The sequence below is a fragment of the Martes martes genome (assembly GCF_963455335.1).
Source record: "Martes martes genome assembly, chromosome: 14".
NCBI lineage: Eukaryota > Metazoa > Chordata > Mammalia > Carnivora > Mustelidae > Martes > Martes martes.
Genome location: NC_137902.1, coordinates 34,584,138 through 34,598,663, shown reverse-complemented (window position 1 = coordinate 34,598,663; position 14,526 = coordinate 34,584,138). Strand labels below are relative to the sequence as shown.

The following is a 14,526-nucleotide window of genomic DNA, read 5'->3' as shown; positions in this document are numbered from 1 at the left end:
TGGAAGCACCCAATTCTAGCACTTTAGACATATTCACACACACAAGGAACTTCTTCCAAAATCCAATTAATAAGTCAAGAATATTTCAGACTACACTTATTTACAACGTTCAATGTCAGACCATGTAGACCAGGTTTATCACTCTATTTTTTCAGGAAAAGAGGCTTTATTAAGCATTCAGAGCATAAACAAGGTGACAAGTAACATTAGAAAAACAATCTTCCCTAAGACAATGAGTTTGTGTGTTTGTGATAAACTAGTATAAAAATAATACAACCACTCTCAACAATTAAGTATTTAAAGCAAAGGTAATCACCCTCACCCTGGAGGCAAAAAGTTCTGCTTCTGCCTCACTCGTCACCCTACCCAATTCGCATGGTCTTTGGAACCTCAGCTTCCCCATCTGTAAATGAGAAGGTCAAAACAGAAACAGCAATGCCCTTGGGTCCCCTATCATTTTCCTATATAGCATCCACTTAATATAGTTTGAAACTTCAGTACTTAAAAGTTATAGAACATTACATATCCCTATAATTACTATTTTTCATTTTTAAATTAGCCATCTTTTACAATATATTCATACCACAGCTGTATACTAATTTTACTCCTAAGTCTGTTCATATGGAAACAATAGCACTAGATCTTGTCTCGAAAAGTTCAAAATACTCAGAGATGAATATAAAAATAATTCCTTCAGTATCTCATTACTCTGTTAAAAAATTGTTTACTTATATCCACTTATGGTGAGCAGAAATACAATGTACTCTTCAAATTTTGGAAAATTCCACTGGAATTCTAGCAAACCTGGCTCTCTTCCCATTTTGGCATAAAAGCATCATGTGTTCTGCTCCCTCTCTGCCACTTCCTCTCAGCTGAGCCTTTCCCCAAGGAGCTCACTCCCAGAAGAAAGAAAGGGGGGAGGAAGAGGAAGCTCTGGAGTCTCTCCCCAACTTGAAAGTTCAGAGAAAAACCTTTTCACATTTCCTCTTTTGACTCAACAAATGCTCTAGCAGCCCACAGTTCAACAAAAATATAGGCAAAATCTTCCAAAATATTTTCAAGAGGAAAAAAGTAGAAGATGCCATAAAGTAAAGCTTCAAGTTTCCTGGTGCATCAGCTATGCATAAGTTATTTAACAACCAATGACCTCAGAGTTTCTCAAGCAGGTGAATGTCCTTGTGCTTTTTAAAAGATATTAAAAATTTAAGTATTCACCTCTTGTAACTTAGAATAGACTCTAGTTACAAACTGAAAGATATCAGAAAACAAATGCCAAGAGAGCTTTTAATTTAAATAAAATTGAAACACTGTTACATTACAAAACTATTGTCTAAAAAAAAAGTCATTCTCTGGCATATCTTCTCTGAATAAGGCTATGCCCCCTACTTTTCTTTTTTTTTTTTTTTGCCCCCTACTTTTCAAATGTAGCAATATTGATACCTTATTTGTACATGTATGTAACCTCATCCAAATCTCACAAAATGGGGGCGCCTGGGTGGCTCAGTCATTAAGCATCTGCCTTGGTCTCAGGTCATGATCCCAGGGTCCTGGGATCAAGCCCTCATTGGGCTCCTTGCTCAGCAGGCAGTTTGCTTCTCCCTCTCCCTCTGCCCCTCCCTGTGCTTGAGTTCCCTCACTTGCTGTGTCTCTCTCTGTCAAAAAAATAAAATCTTTTAAAATCACTCAATCTCACAAAACAATGAGGTAGCTATCCTAACTGTCCTTTGACAGGCTTTTAAACAAGGACAGACTTAATGAGATGAAGAGACTTGCTCAGCTAGTTGCCACCCTTATCACATGACTCCTCCAAGCTCTAAGCCCTTATATTTGTCCTCCGAAAAAAGGGAGACAATATTGCTCCAAAATATCCTTGAAGCTGTCATATTTTTGTCACTCTATATTAGTTGACATTTCCCAGAATTTTATATTAATGGAATCATCTAGTACATACTCTTTGTCCAGTTTTTCAACTCAGCATAATTATTTTGAGTCATTCGTGTTGTTACATGTTTCAATAGTTCACTTCCTTTTATTGCTGAAAGTATTTCATTGTTTCAATGTACCACAATTTGTTTATCCATTCTCCAGTTGAGAAGCATCTGGGTTATTTACAATTTTGGAAATCATGGATAATGCTGCTCTGAACATGTGCATACAATCTTTACATGGACACACACTGTCATTTTTGCTCTTAAGTAAACTCCTAGGAACAGAACTGCTGCATCATATGGTAGGTGTATGTTTAACTTTGTGCGTGTGTATGTTTAACTTTTTAAGAAATTGCCAAAATGTTGTCCGAAATGACTATACCATTTTACATTACAAATGTTACAGAATGGCACCTTTAAAGGTGCCAAACATCACCGGAGATGGAGCAACTCTAGGCCCCAAAGAAGACGCATGTCCCAAATTTAGGGGACAGAGGCAGAAGGCATTTCATACAGAAAAAAAGATTCATAAAAAAAAGTGACATTGTACCCTAGTATAGTCATTGCAGCTTATAAGCCACTCGTAGGTCTGCTGCCTTAAATCACATAAGGAAAACACCTATTTTTTTAAAGATTTTATTTATTTAAAAAAAAAAAAGATTTTATTTATTCACTTGACAGTCAGAGATCATAAGTAGGCAGAGAAGCAGGCAGAGAGAGAGGAGGAAGCAGGCGCCCCGCAGAGCAGAGAGCCCGATGCAGGGCTCGATCCCAGGAAAACACCTATTCTAAAGCAACCAATATAATATAGACTCAAGTTTGGAAAGTCACGTGCAAGGGAAAAAAAAATCTTTAAAAGGCAGCAATAAAGCTGATGCAAGCAATCACAATAGCAGCTCACCAGAGCCTTATCTCCTAGTCAGGCACTATGCTAAACTTCATGAGATTTATATAAGGCCACTTCAGTGGTCACTATCTCCACTTTCCAGGGAAGAAACCAGAGGCAGAGGAGTTAAGAATGTGGCCCTAAGGTCATACGGCTCATAAGGCACAGAAGGAGAACTGCCGGGCTCTAGACCATACTTTCCGTGGCTATGCTGATTTACTGCTCTAGACAATGCTTTCCGTGGCTATGCTGATTTACTGCTCTAGACAAGGCTTTCTGTGGCTATGCTGATTTACTGCTCCATCCTTGGGTTCTGCACTCCTTCCAGCCTGCTGGAGGATGCCTCCTTGAAACTGAATGATCCTACCCCTTCAGCAACACTTCTCCCTGTTTCCAATTTCATACTCATCAAGCAACTTTCCGATATTAAACTGGTTTTCCAAGCCCAATCTCTACTTGGAAAAAGAAGAGCTGACCAGTCAAGAAACAATGTGGATACACTTGGCAGTGTTTATCTCTTAGAGTAAATTACCAGACCAGGCATTTTGGTTTTGAATATTAATTTGACCATAAATTTGGTTCACCTGACTAATCATGGAGGTACTAAACATCCTTTTCAGAAGATCATCATAATAGAGGAAATATCATCAAAGTCAGGTATCAATGCTATACAGGCCCACAACTGCTACTAAGCTCAACTCAATACCTAAGAGTTTAACAAAACAATAACAAAACCAAAGGCTACTGCTGGTATTAGAAAAAATCTGGCCGAGAGATACTACATATATAGCTGGAAGCATTCTCAATAGCCTCCTTCTTCCTCCAGCAGGAAAAATAAAAATACATTATGCAAACTTTTAGTGTTTTTGGTATAAATGTGAAGAGATGAAAGGACAGAATTATTACAAAGTTAAGAAAAAATATATTCCCAGTTTAAATGGAAGGGACTTACCGTTTCAAAACTGGTTTTATTTTGGAAATACCAGACAAGTGGCAGGTCTTACTGATGGATCAGAATTTCTTTACCCAATCTTCCCTTCCATACTCTATAATGCTTGAGGACCTCATATTTTGGGGAAAAGTAAAAATTTAGATGTGGCCTTAATTTCCTCCCCGAAGGCTGGCCTGCTAATTCTCACTAGATTCATGGTCTTGAATAGGAAAAATCAATAGATTCTTTGGTTTCACACAAAGCTTATTGTTCTTCCATACCCTATATATCTATAGGGTTACTGTTTTCCAAAGTTAGAATCCTATCTTCCACACCCATTTTCTGTCTTCTAGATGACATCAGTGGCAGTGATTCTCAGAGGAAAGTATAACTGGAAGGCAAGCTCTAAGAACACTAAAACATGGGAAACTGGCCCATTCAAAGCTGGCAAGTCGTACTGAAAAGTGAGAATGCTCAGCATGGCACCTCTGTTATCCCCCTCAAGTCAGGAGAGGTTAGAACATGGTGTCTTCAGAAGAGATTTCGGTTTGGTAAGGTCAAGGAAATAAAATAAGGATGAAAGTTTTTTGAAGACATAATGAATGGCAGCATTATGCACAGAATTAGGAAGCATGGATTTTATAAAGCAAAAAAGGGTAACAAAGAAGGAACTATAATTGACATTTAAAAAAATTTTTTTTAGCTTGATTCAATTCTCTTTAATTTTCTTAGCCAGTCCCTTGTTGTCTGAAAATACAATTCAACCCAGTCGCTTTCAATAAGCAACAATAAAGTTTCAGTGATTTCAGCTATGTCTATAATGAAGGCTGAGGGGAAGGAAGGACAGGTAAGTCACAGGACAATAACCATGGGGCTGACAAATGGTAGATAAAAGAGGAAAGACAATACATAGATGTGCTTGTGCATGTGTCACATATATAAGTCACTGGATGAGTTAGGTTCAATCACACAGAAGGGAAGAAAAGCTTTATCACACCAAGTCTGTCAAAATCTGTAGGTCTCACAAGTATCTTTCAAGGAGGATATTTCATTTATTCTGATCATTTCAAGTTGGAGTCAACTTTGAAAGAAAACTGACAGTAAGGCAAATGTCAAATTCTGGTTGTTTTTATGGTTTACTTTGAGGGGCCTGCCGGGCAGTACCCGGAGTCATTTGAACATAGATGTACTCTCATATCTGCCATAATGTAGCAAATATGCATCATTCATCAACATTTGATATAGATACTGCCAAACTGACCCTTTGGTACTTTAAGAAAATATCATATGGCGTGCCTGGCTGGCTCAGTTGGTAGGGCATGTGACTCTTGATCTCAGGGTCGTGAGTTCAAGCCCCATGCTGGGTGGGTGTAGAGCTTACTTTTTAAAAAAAATAGTAAAAATAGGAAGTAAAAATAAGAAAATCAAAAAATATTACAGACTCACAGAATCTTCATTCTGAAACAATCATTAAAGATGACCTATTTCAGTCCCCTTCTCTTACAGATGAGGAAATTTAGATGCTAAAAGGGGGATTTAAGCATCATGCACAAACTGGAAAGAACATAAACAAAATCATTTGTAAAAGCAGAGAATTAAAGAGAACCAAATCAAAGAGAACCCAAATCTTTTAAAAAGAAAAGTGTCTTCTGGCTTCATTTTGTACACAGAACAATGGTAAATTATATCCTCTCCCTCTTGCAGAAGAGGACTCACACCATAGCAAATCAGGTCTTTTCTAAAATACGTACTCATACCTTCAGGCAGACACACTACTGTACTGTTTTTTCCATTAACATTCAATTCTAGATCCCAGCACCTAACTGAAGTGTTTCCACAAAGTTTCACAAAATTGCTGAAGCTCAGCAAGTTAAGCATGTTTATTAATCCTCACCCCAAAGTACTTGCTTCGGGGTGGGGGGGGAAGAGTTACCTTAAACTAAAGGTAAAGTGACCTTTCTTTTCAAAATTAGAAAATAGAGGTGGATAGTCTGGAATTTTTATGGTTTCCAAGACCCTCCAAAAGAGGGGATACCAGCTATTTAGAACAAAATACACATGCAGTGGATTAGGACCTGCATCACCAAGTTCTGCCAGTGGTTCTCAGCAGTGGCCACTGTGAAGTAGACAACATGTCAGAACCAAAAGAAATGCGGAATATGTATTTTAGAGATAACTTAGGTAAAATCTACCTTAAGGAACTACAATGGTAGGAAGGAAAGGATTAATACTGTACCCAGCCCTAGATTTACCCAGTATGTCTCCTATGGGTATCCATAGTCAGGTTGTATATCTGAGAGGATGACAGGGAACAATTTGATGTCACCCATTTAACAGAGGAAAAAACCCAAGTCCTGAGAGATTCAATGACTTTTATGGTCGTGACAACTGACAATTTCTATTTAGAGACTGTTTTGCAAGCTATTTGGTCCACAGACACTAGGAAGGAGAACTGATGCCAGCCAGACATTTTTCCCAGAATTAACTAATACAATGACTTTCTGGTTAATTAGGTTTTGATGCTCCAGAACTCAACCGAACAATTAAACCGATAAAACCATTTATAACCTGCAAAGCTGCTGACCAGACCACCTATACCACACAAATTCCACTAATGGGAGATCCCTGATGTCCAGTTTGAAGCACCTGTTGGCTATCTACCAAAATGAGAGAAGTCTGAGTTATATATAAATAAATTGATCTATTCATTCACATTCACTATCCTACTCCCTCTCTCTCTCTTCACCTGCCTCCTTTCTTCCTCTCCTCCTTCCTTCTCCCACCCCAATGGTATGTAGCAGGGGTCAAAGGGCCAGACAGTAAATAGTTCAGGCTTTTTGGGCTCCACCACCGTGGCACAAAATAGCTAGAGATAATCCATAAATGAATGGGTGTAGCTGTGTTTCAATAAAACTATACAACCAGACAATGGGCCAGAGTTGGCTCAAAGGGCTGTAGTCTGTCAACCCCTAGTATAGAGAAGCAGGTCTCAATTTTTAGCCTGCAACAGAATCACTTATAATTTGTTAATACCCAGATTTCTCAGCCCCAGCCTTAAAGTTTCTGATGCAGGAGTCTTTAGTGGGGCCTGAGATCTTGCATTTTTACTAAGTTCCCAAATGATGCTGATGCTGCTGGTCCAGGGACCACACTTCGAGAACCACAGGAATAGAATAATGGTCTATCCCACACTAAGTGGAAGACTGAAATGTAATGAACAATTAAGAAAGTGGAAATCACATGCTGTAACCTTGACTGCTAATTTTACAGAATATTTCATATGAAAACTTACTGTTAAGTGCCATAATATTATCTGTTCCTGGATGATGGAAATTTATTCCCATGCGTCCTAAAAAAAAAAAATTTATTTTAAGCACAAAGAAAAGAATGCTTAATATAATTTCAAATACATTGTAAAAGATAAACATTACAAAAAGCTAAAACAGATTAATCTATAACAATGCTATAATCTATAACAAGGCCATAGCAGTTACAACAGTTTTTAAATCAAGTCATAAAACATACAAATGAAAAAAAATCTTAAAAACAAAGCCAAAATCTCATTAACAACAAATAAATAAAATAAAACAAAATGAAAAAGAAGCTTCCCTTATAATATATTGAAATTTTAAAGCATCTCTCGCATTCCGATTTCAACATGCCAACTGGACTAAGCATTTTATTTAAATAACCATTCATACTGCCCTTCAAATTCAAGCCACAAAATAATGAATTCAAAGAAGTATAAAAACTTAAAGTTTAGAGGGAATAAAAGATAAATGTTTCATAGTGGCTCAAAAATGCAACATAATTATCAGAACGGCTACCAGAAGAAAGATGGTAAAATTTATACAACAGGTATAGTGGGGAAGAAAGACTGGCCTAAAAATCTAGGGTTCTTATGCTTTCCCTACCACTAACTAGTTATATGACCTTGGGGATAATGCTTATCTCCACACCTTCATCCTTATAGTAACAGGTTTCAAATGTCTGCCCACACTGACTGGCTGCCTGTTTTTGTATACCTGTGAGCTAAGAATCATTTTTACATTTTTAAAGGGTTGTAAAAATAAAAACTAAAAAACAAAGAATAATATGTGACAGAGACCATATGAACCACAGGCCTAAAATATTTCCTCTCTGGCCCTTTACAGACAAAAGTTTGCCAACCTCTGGTCTATAAGATGTAAGTCTGAAACAGATGTTTTAATGGATAGCCTCCAGGGTTAAGAGTGGAAGATGTTGACAATTGGTATGTTTTTCATGAATTATTTGGGAAAAGAAGGTGGATATATTAAAAGAATAATGAAACAGAGAGTCTTATATAGAAAAAAATGTATTTAAGTTTTCTTGACCAAGCTTTTCAACAAAATAATTATTGATACAGCGCTTTTGTGTAAAGCTATTATACATATGACCTTGGTTCTGCAAAGGTCTTTGTGTCCAGTTAGGTCAAAGGTTATTGTGAAATTCTCAGAAAAATGTCAATTTTATGTCATTACTACTGTTAAATAAATGTCAACAGTATACAGGGGTGGTACAGAGAATGCTGGAGATATGGAAGTGATGACTTTTACAACAAATACAGTGTTATAAATAATTGCAAAAGGTCAGTCATCATTTGGTATTAATCTCCGTTGTGGAGTACTGAAGGCAAACAGCATTTTCGAGCTCTTCTGACCCAAAAGAGAAGAATCACAGTGGACAAAACAGAGCATTTGCTTCAAATAAAAAGGCGGAATAATGAATTTCCAGCCAAATCAATTTTTTGCCTAGACAAGGCCAACCTTGTCTCTTAAAAAACCCTCAGGTGATAGTAATTATTGAAAGGTCATTTGTATTAAAGGATAAGGAAAAAATAAAACTCTCATAAGTGTAATGTTGCTTGTACTGCTGGATGCATGTGTGTATGTGTGTAAGAGAAAGAAAGTGTGTGTGTAAGAGAAAGAAAGTAATTAAGAATGTAAAATCATCAATAATTGATGGATTCTAAGGAGATTATTCTAATTTTACCATGAAGTGTTATAGGACTTTTACTAAAAATTATTTTTAGTTTTTACCATTTAAACTTATTGGGAGGAAGATATTACATATATCTATCTCTAATTTTATGGAAATATTTTGCTAGCATTTATATTACAGTATAATCATTTTTTAGAATATATTTTAATGTTTTCTAGAGAAAAATCACCCTATTAGTAAAGAACCATTTTTTAAATAATAAAATTACCTGTTTTATTTTGTATTGATTCCATAGATCTTTTCATATTTACTAGAAGCTAATTGTGAGGAGTTTCAGAAACTAACCACTGTTTAAAGACATATTTAACAAATCTATGTATGTAATTACTCTGTGTCTTATGTTTCTCCAGCTCCTAAGTCATCTTAGAATCTCTAAACTTATTGTCTACCCCATACGCAATGAGTGCTACCTCCTACCACCACCTGATCAGAGCCTATAATAGGAAAATTTGTCATGAGAATAAGGCTTGCGGCTCAGCAGGGAGAATTTACATTCTGGTTTTAGTTAGCTGTTATCAATATTCTATAATTTTCAGATAATCAAGACTTTATTTGGATTCATTACCACCGAATACTAACATCTATAATAACTAGATGTGATTTACTCATTGTATTCTGACATATCCAAACTTAACAGTAAATATACAGTCACTGGAAAGTATGCCTAAAAACCAAAGAAGAGTTCAAAATCACTGCAGAACCTAAGGAAATAGTATATAGAGATGGTCTCCCCAATCTCTGACCAAGGAACATTCAGACATGGGTGTGGTTCCTAAAAAGCCAGGGGTATTCCCTAAAATAATAAGGGGTTATCAAGAAAACTAAGCAAGTCTTGGGGCACGTGGGTGGCTCAATGGGCTGGGCATCCAACTCTTGATTTCGGCTCAGGTCATGATCTCAGGGTCGAGAGATCAAGTCCCACATCTGGCTCTGTGCTCAGCATGGAGCCTGCTTGGAGTTCTCTCTCTCCCTCTCCCTCTGCCCTTCCCACCCCCTCTAAAACAAAAACAAAACCCAAGCAAGCCCAAATTTAATTGATCCTCATTAGACTTCTTATATTTCCTGTGCTACAATCGTTTATGGTAAGAACTATGTGGTCTTAAAATTGCTACATCAAATAATAGTTTTTATATGTTTCTGGAACCATTGCTGTTCCCACACTTAAGGGTGCTCTCTCTGTTGTCCTCCAGAAGCTGGATCCTTTTGGGGCTCTTTCCAGATCTTAGGACTTTTCAGCTTGAAAAGATGAAACTGAAAGGAAGCTCGGTAATTTTCTGATTTTCATCCCCTAGCCCACACTGATGACTTCCAATTTAATCTTTCTAAAGATGCAGGGGGGAAAAAAAGCCTTAGGCAATGTTTTGTAGCTGAAGGCATCAGGATTTGCTGAAAAGCAAAGAACTTTTTGCCTTTCTTGGTATCCTCCCTGATTCTGTTGGTCCTCGGACTTCAGCAGATCTCTGGATCAACATCATCCACAAAAGGTTTTATAAGAAACTCTGTGTCATGCCAGACCCAACAGAACCAATTATTTAAATATAATCTAACTGTTTCCCAACTAAATGCAAACTCTTTCTAGTAAAACCACTTACGGCTTCTTTAAGCTACTTTCTTTACCTCTACAAAAATTAGTATTTAGATTACAAAATGCAATATCTTTTCATTGGAGAAAAATGAGATGATACAAAAAAATGCAAAAAATAAGGTCACCAATTAAGACAAGCTCTGTTAACATTTTGATTTATAGTCTTCCAGTTGAAGGATTGTTTATGTGTAAAGATTCTTTTCTAAAAGGAGAATTATTTTATGTTTTTTCTTAATATATTTTGCATCTTAAATTTTATAGTTATTATGAGATTTTAAAGGAGAAAATATATAACAGCAAAAGAAAAACTGATTCCAAATACAGATGAGGCCATTTCTTTTTTCTTCCTTTTAACCAACAAATACTGCTGTTTAATCAGCTGTGAAAATAGAACCAAGTGTGTGACATCTGGTGATTTTTGTTAATTCAGTCTGGTGCTGCCAGTGTGACATTTTGTCACCTGTCCATGGGATGCTATTTTTAAATTGTTCTTGTCAGCCAGCTATCTTTTAAGTATAGTGTAAAATATAAGGTTTCGAAAACTGAAAGGCATACTTGGTTTTACGGAGTTAAATGATGCTGTGGAAATCTGAGACTGTCCCACTTTCCCCACTGCACAGGGCTTGATAAATGGGGGGGTAAGGGGAATGGAGGGAGAGGTTGGAGAATAGGGTTACATATGTTTATCCAGACTCTGAAAATCACAGTCTCATAAGCTCAAGTCACATTCATATTTAAAAGGCTAGTTATAAAAAATGACCTCTACTGTTATTCAAAGTTTCAGAGTCCAACCAACCCATTTTTTATATGTCCAAGATAAAACTTGGAATTTTCATGAATTCATAATTATGAAAGTCACCTCTTCACTTCTGCAATATGTTACGAGATAGGGAATAACTATCTTCCTCTAATCATCCCTATTTGCTCTAAAAAGTCAAGTCTTTCAAAGACCTTCACATAATAGAATTTAAATGCTGTATTTTAGGAAAGGTTATAAGAAAAATGCATATTCTGCTTGGTTGTATTTTCTACCAATTTTCTCTATAAAATTGAAAATACATTCCTTCAGAAAAAGTATCCACAAGATGAAATAATATATTATGTAAGAATATAATAAAATGGTGTTTTAAAGTCCTTTTAAGGAAAAATGATAAAATTCTGGCACTAAAGTATTCTAAATCTGTTCCAAAGAACCAAGAAGCAAAAGCTATGAGTTTAGACTTGAGGTCAAATTCTAGTTTCTTTTCATAGCAGCAGTGCATAATTTTTGGCATGCTATCAATTCCTTTGTTCCTATGTTTCCTCATTTCAGGCTATACTCTAAAATACTTAAATCATTCTTTTAAAACTCTCAGATAGGGGCACTTGGGTGGCTCAGTGGGTTAAGCATCCAATTCTTGATTTTGGCTCTGGTCATGATCTCAGGGTCCTGGGATGGCAAGTGTGTTGGGCTCCGCACTCAGCAGGGGGTCTGCTTGAGGGATTCTCTCTCCCTCTCCCTCTGCCCCTCCCCCTGCTTACACTCTCTCTAAAATGAAAAAATCTTAAAAAAAATAAAATAAAACTCCCAGGTGACTACACTACTATATAGAAAGGACCGCTGGAAAAATAAATGGGAGATATTTATTTTAAAAAAATCATTCAACTTGTATTTATCGTCCCCCTCTTGTATAGAAACGAAACAGTCACTTCTTGCTTACTCAGAAACTATGCCACAAACAATTTGTAAACTCTGCTAACTTTTATGCAAGACAAACTTCTATGGGCCAAAGGTAGGTAGCACAAAAATAGAACTGGAGCAACAATGCAAGTAAGTAAAGAGACAGCATATTTTTCTGGAACAAACTAAATGTAATGAAAATGCACTTTTTCTGAATCAAGGGAACCTCGATATTCCACAAAAGGGGTCAATTTTGTGAAAGGCTATACAATACTAAATTTAAATTATGATGAATAAAGAAAATTGCTTCCATAACACCCAAAGGGTGGAATTTATTTCTTCCAAGTTTCTCTCAATTTAAATATTTTAAAGCACTATTATCAGAAGACAGCTTCCCCCCCCCCCAGATTCAGTACACATTTGAAAAGCAAACCCTTAAAAAAAAAAAAAAAGAAAGAAAGAAAAGCAAACCCTTCAATATCAGTTCTCAACTGACACCTGCTCTTTTCATTTTTCAAATTTCAGTTCCATGAATAGTGAGGAAAGAGATAATTCAAATACATAGAAATGTTTCATCAGGTACTACACCCAAGTAGTCAGCCAGCTCTATTCTTCTGTTGTAAGAGGGAGACTACATGGGATGACAGAAAGGGGACTCTTTGCCAAGATTATTTGCTATACTGTGCTACCCAATCAGGGGATGGACCTTGCTTCACAATGTCACCTACACTGCCCAACACTCTGTGGTTGGTATTTCCCTATTATTCCTCCTGTCATCACTTTGTACTCTTTGAATGTTAATCCTAAGGGAGGCTGGGATTAACCAAACCTAATGACCCTGGGTTTTCACTGGGGTTCCCCTGTGGCTAGGTAAACTTTCATCATTAGTAGCAAGCTGGGCAACACCTATAAGAAGAGTACAGAGATGAATCTTTTTCCCTATTTTACAGAAAACAAAAATTTTTTTTTACAGCAAACGATTTTTTAAAAAGATTCTATTTGTTGGGGTGCGTGGGTAGCTTTTTCTTTTAAAAATTTTTATTTATTTATTTATTTGAGAGAGCATGAGTGGGGAGAAGGGGCAGAGGGAGAGGGAAAAGTAGATTCCCTGCTGAGCAGGGAGCCTGATACCAGGCTGATCCCAGGACACTGAGATTATGACCTGAGCTGAAGGCAGATGCTTAACTGACAGCCACCCAGGTGCCTACTTTCCCTATCTTTAATCCCACCTCTCCCAATGCCAGAAATCCCTTTAACCCTCATAGTTATAAGGAAAGTTGTGGATTTCCTTCCCTTCAGCCCACCTGAAAAGAGGGCAGAGAACAATTCTTCTCTCTTAGGTGTTACTCACATCTCTACCAACCCAAGGATTTCTGCACTTAGAAAAGAAATAAGGGACAGTGTTCATTAGTTAATCATCCTTCTCAAAACCACCCTTCTCATTTCTTGGAGGCATTCTCTAAAAGAAATATAAGGAAAAGTCATACATAATATGGTAAGAGACAACTGATAATTATAGTATGTTATTCTGTTATAACCAAGTAGTTTGATATCTTTAAGAAGCCAACAAAATTAGTCTAATTTTTATTTAAATAAGGGTGCTGTGATCTGATCAGCACTACTAAACACATTCCTCAGGTGCTGTGAAGAAAGCTCAATTCAACCTTTCCTCTACATTACTTGACATTTTTATCATGGGGGAGGAGGTAGAGACCTTTTAATATTGCCTACAAACATCTTCAAGTCTGGCTTGGTTTTACTGAGTATAAGTATAAATGTGACTGAAAAACTTAAAATTCTTTACTCGGGGGCCCCTGGGTGGCCCAGTTGGTTAAGCCACTGCCTTGGGCTCAGGTCTTGATCTAGTGGGCTCCCTCCCTCTGCTCCTCCCACCTGCTTATTCTCTTGCTCTCTCTCAAATAAACAAATAAAAGCTTTAAAAAAATACAAAGTTCTTTACTAAAACAGAAGTCTTATTACTTTCTGAACTTCCTATTCTGTCATTTCTCCCACTAACCCTTTTTTCCCCTTTAATCAAGAGAACAGTTGAATAAAAGGATTTCTCATTGCATGGATTTTTTTTAGATTTTACTTATTTGTTTGAGAGAGAGAGTGAGTGGGAGGGAGAGGGAGATAGAAACTGAAGCGGACTCCATGCTAGCTCAGAGCCAGATGTGAGGCTCGATCTCACATTATGAGATCATAACCTGAGTTGAAACCAAGAGTTGGACCCTTAACCAACTGAGCCGCCCAGGTGCCCCTCATTGCATACATCTCTAAGATGAAATATTGCTGAGAACATATTTCATCACGTTCACTTTAAATTCATCATGAAGTACTTTATCCCATCATGAATGGGATATCCTATGATATTTTCTTTCTTTTTTACATTATTTAGATACATAATTTTGGAAAGCCAATGTAACTTGAGGATTATTTTCCTTTCTCCTTCAGGTGATTTTTTTTTTAAAGATTTTATTTACTTGACCGAGAGAGAGATCACAAGCAGGTAGA

At 36.8% G+C, this 14,526-nt stretch overlaps 1 protein-coding gene across 3 annotated transcripts in view; it reads right to left on the bottom strand.

The window, feature by feature from the left end:
- Positions 1–14,526, bottom strand: part of CPEB3 (cytoplasmic polyadenylation element binding protein 3) — a gene marked incomplete at its 5' end in the record, with an annotated part of 151,874 nt that overhangs the window by 96,518 nt on the left and 40,830 nt on the right. For all 3 annotated transcript variants that reach the window (XM_080823314.1, XM_080823315.1, XM_080823316.1), the window contains one exon: positions 7,038–7,094. In XM_080823314.1, coding sequence (XP_080679440.1) covers positions 7,038–7,094 — 57 coding nt within the window. The remainder of the gene's footprint in view (positions 1–7,037; positions 7,095–14,526) is intronic.